At 42.5% G+C, this 18,283-nt stretch overlaps 2 protein-coding genes across 3 annotated transcripts in view; one reads left to right on the top strand and one right to left on the bottom strand.

Moving 5' to 3' along the window:
* AMMECR1 (AMMECR nuclear protein 1) overlaps nt 1-6,907 on the top strand; it is a gene marked incomplete at its 5' end in the record, with an annotated part of 83,211 nt that extends 76,304 nt beyond the window's left edge. The window contains 2 exons of the mRNA XM_081336701.1: nt 95-191; nt 1,859-6,907. Of these exons, the coding sequence (XP_081192827.1) occupies nt 95-191; nt 1,859-1,973 (212 nt within the window). The 3' untranslated portion in view covers nt 1,974-6,907. The remainder of the gene's footprint in view (nt 1-94; nt 192-1,858) is intronic.
* Nucleotides 6,908-7,471: 564 nt separating this feature from the next.
* The window catches only part of TMEM164 (transmembrane protein 164), a 38,368-nt gene continuing 27,556 nt past the window's right edge, over nt 7,472-18,283 (bottom strand). For both annotated transcript variants that reach the window (XM_081336933.1, XM_081336934.1), the window contains exons 6-7: nt 13,146-13,246; nt 7,472-11,760 (exon numbers count right to left, since the gene is read on the bottom strand). In XM_081336933.1, coding sequence (XP_081193059.1) covers nt 11,554-11,760; nt 13,146-13,246 — 308 coding nt within the window. In that variant the 3' untranslated portion in view covers nt 7,472-11,553. The remainder of the gene's footprint in view (nt 11,761-13,145; nt 13,247-18,283) is intronic.

Below are 18,283 nucleotides of genomic sequence, written 5' to 3'. Positions count from 1 at the left end.
TCTCCAGGCAATTTGTATTCTCTGCAATCAGTTAAAACCTTCTGCAAAGCTTTTAGAGCTGATTTTCTTGGTGTGTCCTCTTCTAATTCAACAGGCTGGGACCACATTCAGACCATAGATTCCTTATTAAGGAAAGGAGGTTATAAGGCTCCAATCACAAATGATTTCAGGAAAACAATAAAACTGACCAGGTAAGAAGTCCTACCCTGTGCTTTGCTGGGTTTCTGCGCAGGATCTTAGCTGTTCCTAGGCCTGCACTCCTCTGGATGGAGAGCTGGGATCTGTTGAAGCCCTTCTCCCAGCTTAGGAGATAACGGCCCAAACGTTCCTACCATCACCAGGATCACTTTGGCCTTGGCTATCCACATCCGCTCCAGTTCTCTCTTCTCCGTGGTGGCTCCTTCTCTGTGGAACACCATCCCTGCAAAAATAAGATTGGCCCGGCTTTGACACTGAGGCCCAGAAAACCTGGTTTGGCCAGCGGGTCTGGGGACCTCAGAGTGATACCAAGCCCATCAAGTGGTTTGTTTGATTGTTGTTGGTGTGGTGAGGGTGGGGGTGGGGATTGTTATTGGGTTTGTATTGGGGTTTTACTTCTGTAAATCGTCCAGAGTCACCATGAGTGAGTTGGGCAACCACATGACGTTTCTTAATAAGTAAATCATAAAGACTGTGAAAGTTGAAGCCTGGGGTAGAGATGAGTTTGGGAAGTTATATCTTAACCAAGTGGGTCCTCCTAGCCTTAGTTCTGTTGAGTTTTTCTTGTTTTTCTGGTTCTCTTTTAATGCTTAAACCAGGTGTGTCTTAATCCTCAAGCTTTATGTGGGCCTGGACAGCTAGTAAAGCGGCCCTACAAGATATAATAAAAACCATTTGTTATTTATATACATTAACTATATTAAATATTTTCTATGCGACCTAAGACAGTTCCTCTTCACTCAGTGCGTCCCAGGCCAGCCAAAGGTTGGATACCCATATCTTAAACCTCAACAGAATAACGGAAGGGTGTGTGTGTGTGTGTGTGTGTGTGTGTGTGTGTGTGTGTGTGTGGCTTGGAGTCTTCTAGTCCAAGCCCCTTCTCAAGCGGAAGACCCTATACCATTCCAAACATTTCGGCTGCTTCTTTAACCGTTTTTTCTTCTTTAGCAAATAGCAATAGCACTAGACTTACATACTGTCCCATAGTGCTTTACAGCCCTCTCTGGGCGATTTGCAGAGTCAGCTTATCGCCCTTAATGATCTGGGTCCTCATTTTACCGACTTTGGAAGATGGAAGGCTGAGTCAACCTTGAGCTGGTCAGGATCGAACTTCCTGGCTCTGGGCAGAGTCAGCCTGCAATTCTGCTTTCTAACCACTGCACCACCAGAGCATGATAGATGGATAGATAGATAGATAGATAGATAGATAGATAGATAGATAGATAGATAGATAGATAGATAGATAGATAGATAGATAGATAGATGATAGATAGATAGATAGATAGATAGATAGATAGATAGATAGATAGATAGATAGATAGATAGATAGATAGATAGATAGACAGACAGACAGACAGATGGATGAAGCACTTATATATGCTTCAAAGTGCTTTGCATTCCTCTCTAAGCGGGTTTAGAGTCAGCAAGTTGCCCCAAACAATCTGGCTCCTCATTTTGCCGACCTGAAGGACGGAAGGCTGAGTCAATCTTGAGCCGGTTAGGATCGAACTTCCTGGCTGTGGGCAGAGTCAGCCTGCAATTCTGCATTCTAACCACTGCACCACCAAAGGCTTTGGGGGAATTAAACTTCTCTCTCTCTTTTTTTTTTTCTTTAACTCCCCCCTCTCTTTTTCCCTTTCTCTCCCCACTTTTCTTTTAGGTATCGTAGTGAGAAGATGACCGTGAGCTACACAGAATACCTTGCCCACCGTCAGCATCACCACTTCCAAAACGGCATCGGGCACACCCTTCCCCCCTACAACCATTATTCCTGACACTGAGCCGTATGACCAGTCTCTGGACTTTTCTGCAGACCTCTTCCCAGGAGAGCCCCCTCCTTCCTGGTCTAGCTATCTCTATTACTGTACCATTTTATGATGATAATTTCCGTTGCCATGTTGACGCTTCTCCGTGGCAGGTTAAGCTCACCATGGCAACGGGTGGAAACGCTGCATCGTTACAAAGAACCCCTTTGCTCTCTTCTCTCCCCCCTCCTTTTTTTTTTTTTAAAAAAATGAGTCACTGGGTTGGGTGGGTTTTCTTTTGGTTATGTCAACATAAAAAAACTGAGGTTCTTTTTTTTTTTAAAAAAAGAACATTTTAAAGTTCTATTTCATTTATCACTCAGTTGTATCCGTCACCTTTTTCTGTAAAACTCTGGATGGAAGGAAAGAAGGCAAATGTGTCAGGTTAAGAGAAAAATGAAATACAACAGTCTGCTCTTAAAAATTCTTTAAAATATCGGGTCCCAGGTCAGAAAGCAAGATAAAGATTGCCTTTGACTAGGATGAGCTACCAGATAAAAATTGTTAGAGACTACGCGAACCTTTTCATTTCTGGTCTGATTGATAAGCCAAATTAATTACGATGAGAAACAAAAGTGTGCTTTTGTTTTGTACCAGGGGCGTCCAACCTTGGTGACTTTTAAGACTTGTGGACTTCAACTCCCACTATTCCCCAGCCAGCACGAGTAGCTGGGGAATTCTGGGAGTCGAAGTCCACCAAGTCTTAAAACTCACCAAGGTTGGACACCCCTGGTTGAGACATAACCATAGCCAAGACTTTCCTCACAGACCCAGATCGAGTTCCTGGTTCGAATCCTTTCAAGTTGCCCTTTCAAATCCCTGGAACTAAAAACTGGCAGATGAATAGTCTGTCTCTTCCCGACTCCCAGTTCCTAAATCTGACTTCGGGCGGATGGGGTGATCTGCCAAGCGCTTTCCTTCATCAGCAAGTTGACGAACAGCACCAATCGGGCTGACTCCCAAGATTCTCTTTCACTTCTCAGAGGTTTCTTGCTGCTTCTAATCAGGAGGATTAGCTTGAAGAAATGGCTGCGTTAGGAAGCCGGCAGATTTTGATATTTGTGCCTTAGGGGACACAAGTTTTGGGAAGGAAGGCAAGGCAGCAGAAGCACAAGAGGAGGTAACTATTCCAAATTCTAAACTTTCCAGACGGGTGAAAAATGTTCTTTACAAAGCAGGAAGCCATTTTTGTCTCCTACCTTACAAGGCTTGGCCCTGTACAAATTAGCCTCTCATAGTGGCACAATTTTCGGTGCTTTTGTGGATGAAATGAAAGCCAAACTAGGTGCACTCTGCAAGGTCCAAAAAAGAAAAGCCCAGCGATATTTTTTTTAGAAAAATCCTAAAGGTTTAATCATTTTAAATTAAAAATCCAATCGCGGTTACCTTTTTTACGAAGCTGCAATGCAGTGCTAGAAGTATATTTGGATAGTAGTCATAGGAAATTGTGCCAAGTTAGCAGAATTGGAATTGTTACCATCTCCGGGTTGACATAGCAGAGAGACCTTATCCTTGGCTCTTTTATGACTCGTGGACTTCAACTCCCAGAATTCCTGAGCCAGCGTGTCTCAGCTTGGAAACCTCTCCCTTTCCCCTCAGCATGGCCGGCTCAGGAATTCTGGGAGTTGAAGTCCAAGAGTCACAAAGCAGCCTAGGCCTAGGCCAGGGGTAGGCCACCTTGGCTCTTTTATGACTCGTGGACTTCAACTCCCAGAATTCCAGAGCCAGTGTGGCTCAGCTTGGAAACCTATCCCTTTCCCCTCAGCATGGCTGGCTCAGGAATTCTGGGAGTTGAAGTCCACGAGTCATAAAAAGAGCCAAGGTTGCCTATCCCTGTCCTAACCAACCTTGAATTCTGAGAAGGACTTTCACAGAGTTCTCGTTTCAGTGGCTTCCTGAACTCGTACGAGCTTCAATGAAATGGATCTCAGTGATCTATTTCAGAGATCCTCCCTGGTAATTAGAAGAACAACTTGGAGGAGGCAGGCACTATTTGGGCAGAAGTCCTCTCCTATTTCATCTGATTTAGGGATGCAGTCTTCATAAACATGGACCGCCACAATAACCAACGGAGCTGTATCCCAGGTCATAAAAAGTACTTTTGAAAGAATTGACCGTGATCCCAGCTGGGGAAGGGAGCAGAAAGCCGTTTCGTCACAGTCTTTCCTTCGATCCACAGTATTTGAGCATCCGAAGATTAACTTTCTGTTTCAATGCCTTAATTTTCAAATAAGCAAAAATTCTGGAAAAAAGAAAAAAAAAAGGGTGCAACAGATGAGGAGACCCTATCGGAGCTTCAGTTGAAGTTCTTGGGCTGTCTTTCCTGTCGGGAGGGTGGAAAAAGGGGTTCATTTTTTTATGTGAAAAGTATTGTTGGTTGCTGTCTAATTGCAACTTTCCCTGTTTTGCCTTGAAAGGGAAACTTGAGCACAAGTTAAAAATTTCTCTGCTGCAAGCATTTGGAATATTCTACCATAGCCACCCAACACACAAACCAACACACACACAAAAAAAAACACACAGAGCCATCTTTCTCATTACAGTTCATGCTTCTGGGTGAGCTCAATGTTAAAAAGTTTTTTTAAAAAAAAAAGAAAAAAAAAGAAAAAAGATCTATTATATATATATATATTAAAAATATATATGTGTATTTAAAGGTGCTAATCATCTTAAGCAGGTCACGTGACTGGTCATGCGGACTCTAGAATCATATCAAGATTTTTTTTAGAGAAAAAAAATCCTCAATATATGCAGATGTTATACAGAATTTCTTACCAGTGTAATAATGATATACTGATTTAAATAAAATAATCCTGCAGGGTTTGAAGGAAGAGGTCAGCAATACTTCCCACCGTGGCTTGGAGGAGGAACAAAACAAAAAAACAAAAAAGATCATCTTGTCAGCATAATGCACAATATTTTTTATTATTATTATTTTCTCTCATTTTGGGTGTCTCCATATAGCTATTGCTTTGGGAACTTAATCAAAAACAACAGCTGTTGTTCAAAGGGTTGAACAAACTGGAAAGGTGCGCTTTAAAAAAAAAAGAAAACCAAAAAAAAACCCTCCAGACTCTTTTGAACCTGTTGTAAATCTCTTTATCTATGTTTGTTTTGAGAGCTACTCCTGGAATCTTGCAAGGCTGGTGAGATGCACCAGCGATAACCTTGGACACATCGGTGGTGGTGATCCGGCTTCAGTGGCACCTGCTTTGTTTTTACCTGGCTGTGTTTCTTGGGTCATGGAAGGGCTGGCTGTGCAAAGGGGCTACTGTTCCTTACGGCTGGGGTCTTCAACCCTGGCAACATTATGACTTCTGGACTCTCAGAATCCTGGGAGCTGAAGTCCACAAGTCGTCACGTCGGCAAGGTCGGAGAGCCCTGCCTTACTCAATCGCCCCAACCGTGCTGCCCCTCCTGAGGCCTTCGCCCCGACCCAAAGTGGGCTTTTGCGGTTCCTCCTCCGCCTTCAAAGCCGCGTCCGTTTCCAACCTCTCCTCTGAGTTTCTTCGGGGTCACTGAGCCACAGATGGCTGTTGTTTAGGAAGGCGGTTGTGTTTTTCTTGCCTTATTTCATTCCAAAAACAAAATCAAAAAGGCGGTTTAGTTTTAGCTTTAAACGTTTTTCTTTCTTACACCCCATGGGCTGAAGGACAGCTTGGGAACTAACGTCCGGCTGAAGCTAAGAGAGAGGAGATGGTGGTTCCATCCAGGAGAGGACGCGGGTGCAGCGGTGTGCGTTGCTGTCAACGCCATCTTCGCTCTGGGGTTGGGCGTGGAGCCCGCGAGGAAGGAAGCACCCGGTGCTGATGTGCCGTCAGCTGGGGGCACCTGCCCCACCACCCACCCCCATTTCACATTAACGATCTCAACCTCTTGACGTATCTTCAACTTGTCTGGGTTCTTGAAACTGTCTGGAGTAGCCGACATTTTGTGTGTTGGACTGAACCAAAGACACCTCCAGCCAAGCCTCAATGCTGCTTCTTAAAATGTCTGCCTTCCGATCCTTCAAAGCCTCTGCAGGATGCAAATGGGTTAACTTTTTTTATTTTTGTACAGTTTCTAACTGATTTTTTGCTAGTGATGTTAAAATTAAGTTTTGAGGATCCGCCGCGGCTCCTCCCATGAAATTAAAACTGGTGACTTTTATGTTTAAATAAAATAATATAGAAACCCGACATGTGCCTCTCAGATTCTAAGGGTTTCTGGTTACACTTCTTAAGACCAGCAATGATTCTTTATATACAAAGATATGTGTGTGTGTTTTTTCCTTGTTTCTTTTTTTATTATTACTGTTTCAGACGGAAAGAAAATTTCCTTCTGCTCTGAAAGCCAGTGGCCACACCACTGGTAACATAAATGCACTGAGTTAAAAAGAGAAAAAAAAAACCTTTTGTAACAACTTATGACTGTTTTTGTATATCAAAAAGCTGATTCTTTCCAAAAGATTTGGATCTAGTTTCTAAGTTATTTTAGTGTTTTATATGTTACAAGAATTAATTGTTCACCAGCATAACTAGTTACCTTCAATGGAAAAAGTGACATAGGTGGGCAGACGATCTACCTGGCGTAGCTCGGAAGCCCCTCCCCCTTCTTTTCCTTTGACTATTGATTACAATATGATCACAGATTACCACAAACCTCCTTCCATTAAGACTAGATTCTTCTTATTTCCATGTTTAATTTTGCTATTAGTGTGAAGAAACTGTTGATTTTAAAAAAAAAGAAGGGCATTTTATTAGTATGGCTTAAAGGTAAAAATGAGGAAAAAGCAAAAAAAAACTACTTTTAGAAGGTAATTTGTGGGTCTGTGAGATATGGCTGTGGAAAGATATTGTAGTAGTTTTAACACTATTGTTATTACCTTTTAAATCATTTACCCAATAAAATGAGGAAAAATCGCAGCTGCTTGTATTAATGGTTTCCTTGCACTTTGATGCCTTTCCTTAAGTTTTAGATCCGGTTGAGTTCAACCAGAAGGGATGACAGGATCTAGGAAAGCCCCACCACTACCCCTTAGAGGCTAGAGAGATTTGAAATAAACTTTAGAAAAGTTTACAGGTAGTCCTTGACTTATGACAATTCACTTAGCGACCGGTCAAAGTTACAACAGCACTGGAAAAAAAGGGACTTGGATCAGAGGAGACATATAAAAGTGGGCAGATTGAAAACAAACTGGTTGTGCATTCTGAAGGAGGTTGTTGAATTTAAGAAATAACAGTAGACGTCTTTTGAAAAGGTTAGGTTCTTTGGAATACATGGAGAATATTAAGGTTGGAAGGGACCTTGGAGGTCTTCTAGTCCAGCCCGCTGCTCACAGCAGGAGATCCTCTATTGAAGCTGGCAGGAAAGTCTAATCTGCTAAACCAGCCACCGTGAAGAAGTTAGCACCAAGGGATTAAAATACCAGTTACGACCGTTGGTATAAAATATTTATCTCCCTGAAACAAAAGAGAAGCAGCTTTTTTCACAAACATTTTATTTTGAGATAGGAAAAAAAACAAACATTTGAGACAAACTCTACATAGCCATAAACCCAAATACACAATTTTGTTGGAAAATGACTTACATTTTTTTTAAAAAAAAACAAGTCTTTTTTTAAAAAATACCTTAATAAAATGATCTTAGTAGGTGACTCTATTTTTAATTCCCCCAAAGTGGAAATAACTCTACTTTTAACTATCCCTTGATAGGCAGAATGAGCTAAAACACTTTTTTTAACATTTGAAGGCTATTTGACTAGGAAAATAAGAAAAGATAGTATGGCCACGAAGAACAAGGTTCTTTTTGTTTTTTGCCAAGCTGCCAACTGAACTAAGACACCAGAAGAAAAGGACCATTTCAGATAGCTGCAGCAACGTCAGTAAACTTCCAGTTTCCCAGTTCTGCAAACATCTTGGGTGTTTGTAAGAACCACACGTTTTAACTAAAATTACAGCAATTCGAGGAAACATCCAGCTTTGAGGACCCACAAAAAGTCCTTTGACGAGGTCCTGCTTTGAAAAATAAATCTTAAAAATAAAAATACACTTGCATCATGAAAGTTTAACAGCAGTATATCTCATCCCATTGCACAATCTCAGGTGTAGATAAAACCAGCGTTAATCTGACGTAGAGTGAGTGTTGGTGCCTTTTGGCTATGAGAGAAGAACTCATTTCTGAGGTTTTTTTAAAAATTATTATTATTTCCAAAGCACACGCAATTTCCATGATGAGAAAGATATCAAAACCCTGACGCAGGCCACAAAAAAGGGGCAAGCTACACTGAGGTACTCGACGTTAAAAAGTGCACACATGCCTATCGCCCTGGTTTGTGATGGGCCCCCAAAGACAACTTCTAACTAGAGTTCCAAGAAGTTCTACAGCCAGAAATGGAGGCCATGGGCAACCTTGGCCTCAACGATCACACGAGATGTTAAAAGCAAAAGGAAAGCAACTCGAAAGAATTCCATACCCGGTAGATAGAAACAACTTAGATTCTTCCAAGACTTTATGAAAAGAGAAAGTGATGGGAATGGGGATGCTAATGGAGAGGACCAAAGCATTCCAAGGCTGTGACTTTGGCCTCCATGACAATCTGCTGGCGGCTTTTTTTCAAGCCTCTTTCCAGGATGCTCCGAGCCAACCCTTCATTCAAAGAATTTGGCCAACAAAAGCTGCCAGGTACCAGAAAACCGAGTAGCCACAAAGGTTTTTCATTTTGAAGGAGGCCAAGAGGGATGCAACCTGCAAATCCTTGTTGCTTCGGGTTAACCGATTTATGCTATTATTTCCTTCCCACAACCGATCTATAAATTAAAACGTGTGTCCCTCTAACTGCATTTTTTGCCCCAGCGTGGAAAATCTTCCTGTACTTCCATTTCAAGAAGGAAAATGACACGTTCTTCCTTGCACTGTTAGCGATTTACAAAGAACACGGCTGACTGGGGTTCCACAAAGGAACCTGAATTTATCTTAAAAGTTCAGAATGTCCTACTACTGCATTTCCCCCCCCCCAATAAAGCTCGCCAGCTTAAATTTAGGGGGGAGGGGGGAGAAGGAAAAATCCCAGCTCTAGAACAAACAATATTAGGTATCTTTCCTGCTGAAGATGCTCTTTTTATCAAATGAGAATAGCAACCTTCCGGACAGATCGAGCATCAGCAGTCCCTTATCTCTCCATGATCTGGTTGCTTCAGCCCAGAACTCAAAATTCTAGTTCGCAGAAGTTGCAACTTGGTTCAATGGACTCCACAGCTCTGCCAAATCACAGAAGGAAAGAAAAATGCTCCCTCAAAAGAGCTTTAGAAGTCCCTGGTCTATTCATCCATGTAAAAGAAAACTTCAACAGTGGCTAGAGAAAAGTGATTTAAAAAGAAAATTCCCAATCTGTTGCACTAGCAAGGCAGCTGTTTCATCAAATAACCTGGACTCGAACAGAGGACATGGAATGTTTTTCAAACGTCTCAGCTATTTTATGATCTGGAAAGAAAATAAGTGCCACCTGTTTTACGAGCAGCAAGTAGTTCTGAAAGCAAATTCAAAGTCTCTCCTGTGATCAAGAGGCACCCAGACACTTGGCTACATGGTCTACAAAAAACAACACTTAAGGCCATGGTATGGATGATAAATATGGCACAGAATCAAAGGATAGATCCAGACTGATCACTGAGATCATGTAGAAATACGAAGATCACTTTCTCTGACAGATCCAAATAAGAAACCTGCCCTCTAGCTAATTCTTGGCTTTAAAAAAAACCCCTCAATATTCACTATTTAAAACAGCCATGCATATCTCCTTGTACGTTTTACGATCCTGTTATGGAAGGGATCCTAAAGAACTGTCACCCACAGGCATACACACACAAACACACACAAATACACTGTGGCTATGTTATTCATCTAGAAATTTCACCGCATGTACGTCTAACTGTTAAAATATGCCACGTTGCCACGTTGAAGAGTAAACATCAAGGTTGAGCAGAGCAGAAGCAGACACCTTGCTCCCCGCTGGGTTTTGACCATCTGGAATTTGGCCCAAGAAACACAGGGACAAAATTTCCCACTGGGCAACATAGAAAGATAGAACTGTGACAGCTAAAGCATATTCACAGTTGAATATTTACAAAATGTCTCACCAGCTACGAATACAAACAAAAAACAAAACAAAAAACCCAAGATCTACAAAGCCCCCAAGTAGAAGATAACTTCTCTGATCATGCCAAACTGCAGTGAGATTCAAGTTTTGGTCAACTGGAATGAAATATTCAAAACTACCTTTTGAAGTTCTTCATGCTGAGTACCCACCCCACCCAGTAACTTCCCACATTCAGGTGGAAAGGGCAGATAAGGTTGACCCTTAAGGCAAATTTTCTCTGCTTGAGGTATCAAAGGCTGCCCGACATGGGACATGTAAGGCAATACAACAGTAGACAACTGGTGGGTTGGGACAAAAGAATAACCGGGATATAATTCAGAACAACTATCACAGCAACAACTCAAAAAACTAAAGGTCCTGCTTCTCCCTTTCTCCAATTTACTCCAATGCTGAAAAGACAATTATTCCTCAATATCCATGAAGGATAACTTTTGCAGCTTGGCTACTTTAGTCAAACCTGGCTAGTTTCATTTAATACTCCTGAATATATGTTGTTTCCCCCCAAGGATCTCCAAATACGTTGGTCTGAGGGTCCTCATCTAGCACAGTATTGCTAGATGGTGACTCATAGATGAAGAAAAATTATGTTTTCTTCTGGAGTGTCCTAGAAGGGGGAAGTTGATATATTATGTTTGTGTGTGTGTGTACATAACATCGAATATATGTATGTACAATATGCAATACATTTACGTAACTATACTTAACTATGACATAGAGTCCAACTCCAAATTGGCAGATTTTCTTGGTCAATGCCTTTAAATGAGACAAATCCATCTCCTAATCTCCAAATCTTAATCCAGCAATTAAACTGTTTTTCACCAATTAATTTAGAAGAACAATCTGGGAGCAGATATGATGGCATCTGAGGAGACTTCAGCTTAAACTTTTAGGAGCTTCAGAAGGCAGTGTTTAGCAAGTAAATTGTAACTGTTCCCCATATGCTTAACCCATTTCAACAACGCAACAACCTTTGCATTTGCACTGATAGTGAGGAAGCACCGAATACTATTCACACGCAAAGTCTACATGAGAAGAGGTTGCGTGCTGAAGGTAAAACTGCCACGCAGGAGGAAAAACTCACTGAAGACATGAGAACATGGAACAGTGCTTTCCATCAGCCATAGTCCATGATATGATGGACATGTCGAACTCCAAAGGTCCAAGGTGGCAAGATCAGAAGTTGTACTCTAAGTCTACCTGTGGCTTTTTTTGTCTAAAGAAGCCCACGTGTTTCGCCATCCTTGCCAGCTACAGGTAATCAAGACTTGGCAGAATAGCAAGAAGATAAAACTTCCAAGTCATAATAGAAGAAAGAAATCGAAAACAATATAGGCTGTGTTCATCTCCAGCCCCAAATACAATCACTGGTTCTCCTAGATCCTTCAACAAAGAAACAAGAACCAGGATGGAGTCTCAGGATATTTTCTTAGCTGGGGATCGCAGTACATCCACACCGAGCTTAAAGAATGGGACAGCGTTGTAGAAAAGGAGGATTATGAGTTTTCCATGGAGCATAGTCATAATGGACTGGTGTCCCGATGCCCAGATTCTATACCAGGGGCCATAGAAAGGATCGGAAATTGCCGGACACAGCATGTTGTTCAAGTTCACTTCAGTGATCTAGAAGAACAGGAGAAAGATTGGCTTTTAGAGAGAGAAAAAATGGTCTTACAACAATTAGCCTACTTTTCTCAATGCCTCCGGTCCTTGAATATTATATTTATTTATTAAATTCCTAGGTCGCCCTTCTCACTCTCCAGAGGGACTATGAACCTGAAATATGTCAGATCTTCTTTGTCTCCCTCCGGCACCTAAGTTTACACCCAAACAAATGTAATTTTGAAGCTTTTTTTAAAAAACACACTGCAGTTTCCTCTTGTTTAATCTACTTGGCTAGATGGTAAATCATTTTAAACAGGGATTCTTTCCTCTTTTCTCCAAGCTACATCTTCTGTGTGGTTTTTTTCTTACTTACTTACTTGCTCCATTGGCATAGTTTTTACTAAACCCACCCATAGACCACCCAGGGAGATACATATACATATACATATACATATACATATACATAAAAGGGACGCGGTGGCTCAGTGGGTTAGGACGCTGAGCTTGTCGATCTGAAGGTCGGCAGTTTGGCGGGTCGAATCCCGAGTGCCGCGTAGCAGAGTGAGCGCCTGTTACTCGTCCCAGCTTCTGCCAACCTAGCAGTTCGAAAGCACGTAAAAATGCAAGTAGAAAAATAGGGACCACTCCGGTGGGAAGGTAACAGCGTTCCGTGCGCCTTTGGCGTCTAGTCATGCCGGCCACATGACCACGGAAGACGTCCTCGGACAAGCGCTGGCTCTTCGGCTTTGAAACGGAGATGAGCACCGGCCCCTAGAGTCGGAAACGACTAGCACACATGTGCGGGGGAACCTTTACCTTTACCTTATACATATACATATACATATACATATACATATACATACATAGATACATACATACATGTGTGTGTGTGTGTGTGTGTGTGTGTGTGTGTGTTAAATGTCTGCTAAATATTCAGATTACCTTGCTAGGCCCCAAACATGGGACAAATCTTATTTCCTGTTTCAGGCCAAACCATCATATTTGTGTAAATTTTTTGGCTTAGGGACGCGGTGGCTCAGCGTCCTAACCCACTGGGCCACCGCATCCCTATACACACACACACACACACACACACACACACACACACACACACACACATATATATATACACATACAATCCATATGGGTTAGGACGCTGAGCTTGTCGATCAGAAGATCGGCAGTTTGGCGGGTCAAATCCCGAGTGCCACGTAGCAGAGTGAGCACCTATTACTCGTCCCAGCTTCTGCCAACCTAGCAGTTCGAAAGCATGTAAAAATGCAAGTAGAAAAATAGGGACCACTATGGTGGGAAGGTAACAGCGTTCCGTACACACACACACACACACACACACACACACACACACACACACACACAAAATCTATATAAGTAAATAGACTTACGAGTCCCAAGATCTGTAAAAAGGTGTAGTGGTAGACAAACATCAACCCAGTGGACAGCAAAGCCCACCAGAAATTCCATGATGCCTCGGGAGTGTAGACACCTGTTCGGAGGAGAGAAAAAGAGAAAATTGTTTAGGGCTATTTCAAGGTGGGCACCCATCCTTCCTTTAATGAAGTAGCAATTTTCACCCTGAAAATCCAAGGTTATTGCCATACAGAACATAAGCTGGTAGAAATGCCTATGTAGCAGACCAGACTGAAAGTCAAGGAAGAGAATTGCAAACATCTCAAGATACTGAGAAGATCATGGCTGGCTCCTTGCTTGAAAAAGTTTGTGCACTCATCCTTATTTTAGCAGACCAGGACCACAGAAGTCAATGCCGGAGCAGGCCTGAAACTTAATTAATTAATTATTCAATTAATTAAATTAATTAACAGCCTCATTCAGCCAAATTAGGCCTTGGCTCACAACCATTCCTTTAGTGACTGTTCAAAGTTGCAACTTACAGGTAGCCCTGAGCTTATACATCCGTAATTTAGGTTGCTAAGTGAGATAGTTGTAAAGGGAGATTTGCCCCAGTCTGCGACTTTTCTTGCCCAAGGTGTTACGTGAATCACTGCAGTTGTTCAGTTTGCAATACTGTTGTTAAGTGATTATTTACGGGAGCACCTTCTGCCGGCGTCAACCTCCCATCGTCCTGTGCGCTCCCACAGAGAGGGCCTCCTCAGGGTGCCGTCGGTCAGGGAATGCCGACTGGCGGCCCCCAGGGGGAGAGCATTCTCTGTGGGCGCGCCTGCCCTATGGAACCAACTCCCTGTTGAGCTCCGGATGGCTCCCGACCTTGGCTCCCTTCGCCGCGACCTGAAAACTTGGTTATTTGAGCTTGCCGGCCTGGACTGAGGGATTGGGATTTTAAATTTTTTAATTTTTAAACTTTTAAAATGTGTTTTACTTATTAGGGCTAATTTAATTTCATTTATTTTAACTTTGTATAGTGTATATTGTATATTGTGTTTTAATTGCCCTGTACACCGCCCCGAGTCCTTCGGGAGAAGGGCGGTATATAAATCCAATAAATAATAATAATAATAATCCGGATTCCTTTGCTTGTCAGAAGGGACGCTGCAACCGTCATAAGTGCCTGCCAGTTGCCAAGCGTCCAAATTTGGGTCACCTGACCACAGGGAAACTGAAATGGTCACAAGTGTGAAAAGCGGTCATAGGTCACTTTTTTCAGTGCCGTTGTAACTTTGAATGGTCTGTAAACGAACTGTTGTAAGTCGAGGACTACCTGTGCTCATATGAATTAGGAGGAGTGTCTGAGACAGAGGTCTTCAAACTTGGCCACTCTAAGACTTGTGGACTTCAACTCCCAGAATTCCTCAGCCAGCCAGGGCTGGCTGAGGAGTTCTGGGAATTGAAGTCCACAAGCCTTAAAGTTGGAAGACCCCTGTCTCAGAATCTGTGTAATCCTCCCCCATTATTTGGACCTATGTGATATTTTCCTTTACAAATAGTCGTCAACAGCCATTTGTTTAGTGACCGTTCAAAGTCTGCAGCGGCGCTGAAAAAAGCGACTTTCACGCTTTCGTGCTTACAACCGTGGCAGCATCCCCTTGGTCATGTGACCCAAATTTGGGCGCTTGGCAACTGGCATGTACTTACGACGGTTGCAGCATCCTGAGATCGCCCGGTCTAAGCTTCCCATCCCAGCTGGCTTCCGACAAGCATACGTCAACCGGGGGGCAGCCTGATGGTTTCGCTTAACAACCTCGTGGTTCACTGAACAACTGCAGCGATTGGCTTAACTGTGGCAGAAAGGTCATACAGTGGGCACACAGCTCACTTAACAACTTGTCTTGCTGAGCGACGGAAATTTGGAACTCAGTTGTGGCGCTAAATCCAGGATAATTTGTGGAGAGTTCTGGCACTCCTAACTAATGACAATTTGGTGCATCGAACTAGAAACAGTTGACTAGAAATAGTTAACTACTAGAAAGCTTCCTTCTAGACACGCTCCAGGACCCAACCAGCCCGATTTGAAGTAGGGAGCTTTTCAAACCATTGTACAAAGCCAAGGGAAAAAGACCCAGGCAAATTCCTGGCAATCTGGCCAGCTGGAAAAGAAATCTACACGTTTATTTTTCCAATTCCAATTTAATTCTGAGCTTTTGAATTTCAGCTGAGGAATGCTTTCTCTTCCCTCTTTGATGTCTCTCCGGTCAGAAATTCCTTCTCTGCAAACAGTGGAAAATCACTAGATGTTGACCAGTAACTTACTCATCTGGGAAATGGGTAAAAAGGAAGAGTGCAGGGAGGAGAGACGGTGGGGAAGAAATGAAATCACACTTCTTCTTCCTAGCCTAACTCAACTTCTCCAGAGCTCCTCGTGAATCATTAGAGATAGTCCTCGACTTATAACCATTTGTTTAACAACTACTCAAAATTGCAACAACGTTGAAAAATGTGACTTTGGACCCAAATCTTGCACTTACAACCACTGCAGCATCCTTGGGGGGGGTCATCTGACCCAAATTTGAGCACTTTGCAACCGGCATGTATTTACAGCCGTTGCAGCAACCCAGGTTGACGTGACCGCCATATGCAACCTCCCAGCCGGCTTCTGACAAGCAAAGTCAATTGAGGGAAGCAGGATTCATTTAACATCCACATGATTCACTAAAAGCTGCAATGATTAGCTTAACAATCTATAACAAAAAATTTTGTAAAATAAAGTATGACTCGCCGAACAACCGCCTTATTTAGTAATGCAAATTCTGGTTCCGAGGGTTACCTGCAGAATAATCTTTCAAGGTTAACGCCATCTTCTAACGCAAAACTAGAGAAACTTCACCACAGCTTAGCAATAAATCTTTTTTTAAGCATATATTTTATTAATTTTTGTTAACATTAATATTTGGTAAACAGCATGTTGTCTGGGTTTATATTTACAAACAATAACAATTAATTTCTATAGTTCCCTATTCCACATAATAGCTTTCCTTGATTTTCTCTTCTTCCAATATTATTAAAGTAGTACATTTCCTAGTAATTTTAGTAAACAGCAATTGAATATTGACATTTTTCTAGTATTTCTACGAATAACAACCACATCAATACAAATCCTCTTTTCTAATTAATCATCTTAATCACCTTGTGATAGATCCTTTTCAAAGTTCTCATTTAAATTTGTCTACCCCGCAATGTTCAAAAAAAAAACATTTTTTCCTGTTAGGATTTTCTTAGAGTTAATTACACTTAAGTATTTAAGTCTTTTTCCTCATACAAGCCATCCCAACACTTTTACGTTTCTCACATCTTAAAACAAAAAGAAAGAAAGAAAGAAAGAAAGAAAGAAAGAAAGAAAGAAAGAAAGAAAGAAAGAAAGAAAGAAAGAAAGAAAGAAAGAAAGAAATAATATACTACTTGAAAAACATGTTCCTCTTAAGCTAAAGAAATCTGAACTGGGTTACACGCAGTGGTGAGATTCAAATAGGTGAACAACCGGTTCTCGGTGTGGATGCCGCTTCCGGAAGTCCATTCTGGGCCTGGGCAACAAAAAATTAGCTACCGGTTCTGCCGAAGGGGTGCGAACTGGCTGAACCCCACCATTGGTTACATGCGATTGGTAAACGATGGCTTGTTATTTAAGCTTTGCTGAGACTTTAATAGCAAATTTCAAGCTTTTAAAATATTAGGGGGAAAAACCCACAATTTCAAAAGAACATCCTACCATATCAGACCCTCAAAGAGATCTCAAAGGAATCCATGGCAGGTGGAGGAGTTCTGGAATCGGAGTTCTTGGATCGTGCCAGCAAGATCCTGTTTGTTTGTTTGTTTGTTTGTTTGTTTGTTTGTTTTAGAAAACTTATATGGCTAAGGACTTATATTACTCACAGTACCAGGAACCACTCCACTGTTGAGAGCCTTCCCGTAGATAGAACATAGAATCATAGCATTGAAAGGGACCTTGGAGGTCATCTAGTCTAATCCCCTGCTCCGGCAGGAAACCCTATAGCACTTCAGACAAATGACTGTCCAGTCTCTTCTTAAAAACTTCCAGTATTGGAGCATTCACCGCTTCTGGAGGCAGGTTGTTCCACTGGTTATTTGTTCTAACTGTCAGGAAGTTTCTCCTTAGTTCCAGGTTGGTTCTCTCCTTGGATTAGTTTCCATCTGTTGCTTCTTGTCCTGCCCTCAGGTGATTTGGACATATATTATATGGCTACCTAGAGGACAGGGAGGCCGGGAGGAACGTTGTCCATGGGGTCGCGATGGGTCGGACACGACTTCCCAACTAACAACATCAACAACAACCTATGCTAATCCTAGGGAAGTCCCAACGATATGTTCCCCAGAGAAGGTCCTCAAGGCAATGTTAGTGGTGGCAACTAGGCTTTCATTCATTTGTTCTTTCTATTGAACAACATGTTTATCCCACCTTTGAGAAACATGAATGGAAGGTGAAGTTCAGGGTTTGCAGGCCACCAGTAGAGGGCGGCAGAGAGTTGCAGAAACCCAAAGGAGATGGCCAGTCTCCTGAAATAGGTTTGAAAGCTCTCCTCCTGGCCCAGGGGTGGGCAACCTTGGCTCTTTTACGACTCGTGGACTTCAACTCCCAGAATTCCTGAGCCAGCCACGCTGAGGGGAAAGGCAGAGGTTTCCAAGCTGAGCCATGCTGGGCTCAGGAATTCTGGGAGTTGAAGCCCACGAGTCATAAGGACCAAGTTTGAAGACCCCTGCTCTAAAGGTACCAGTAGTTCCACCAGACGTAGAGTTGGTCTATAGCAAGGGTAGGCAACCTCGGCTCTTTTATGACTCGTGGACTTCAACTCCCAGAATTCCTGAAGCAGCCACGCTGAGGGGAAAGGGAGAGGTTTCCAAGCTGAGCCATGCTGGGCTCAGGAATTCTGGGAGTTGAAGTCCACGAGTCATGAAGAGGCCATAGATTCCCCACCCCATCCTGGCCAAATAGTGGTTGGCCAACAAATGAAGAGCTACATTATGCAAAGCCAGTGGGGCCCATTCACACAACTCTACCATTTCTTGGGTGAGAGGGGAGGAATTCATTTGTTGATGACTTTCCCTTTGTCCAGAGGGCAGACATGGAAGTAATGGGCAGAAGCTTGTTTAAAAG

The sequence above is a fragment of the Vipera berus genome, assembly GCF_964194415.1.
Source record: "Vipera berus genome assembly, chromosome: 11".
NCBI lineage: Eukaryota > Metazoa > Chordata > Lepidosauria > Squamata > Viperidae > Vipera > Vipera berus.
This window is presented reverse-complemented; position numbering and strand designations above follow the sequence as displayed.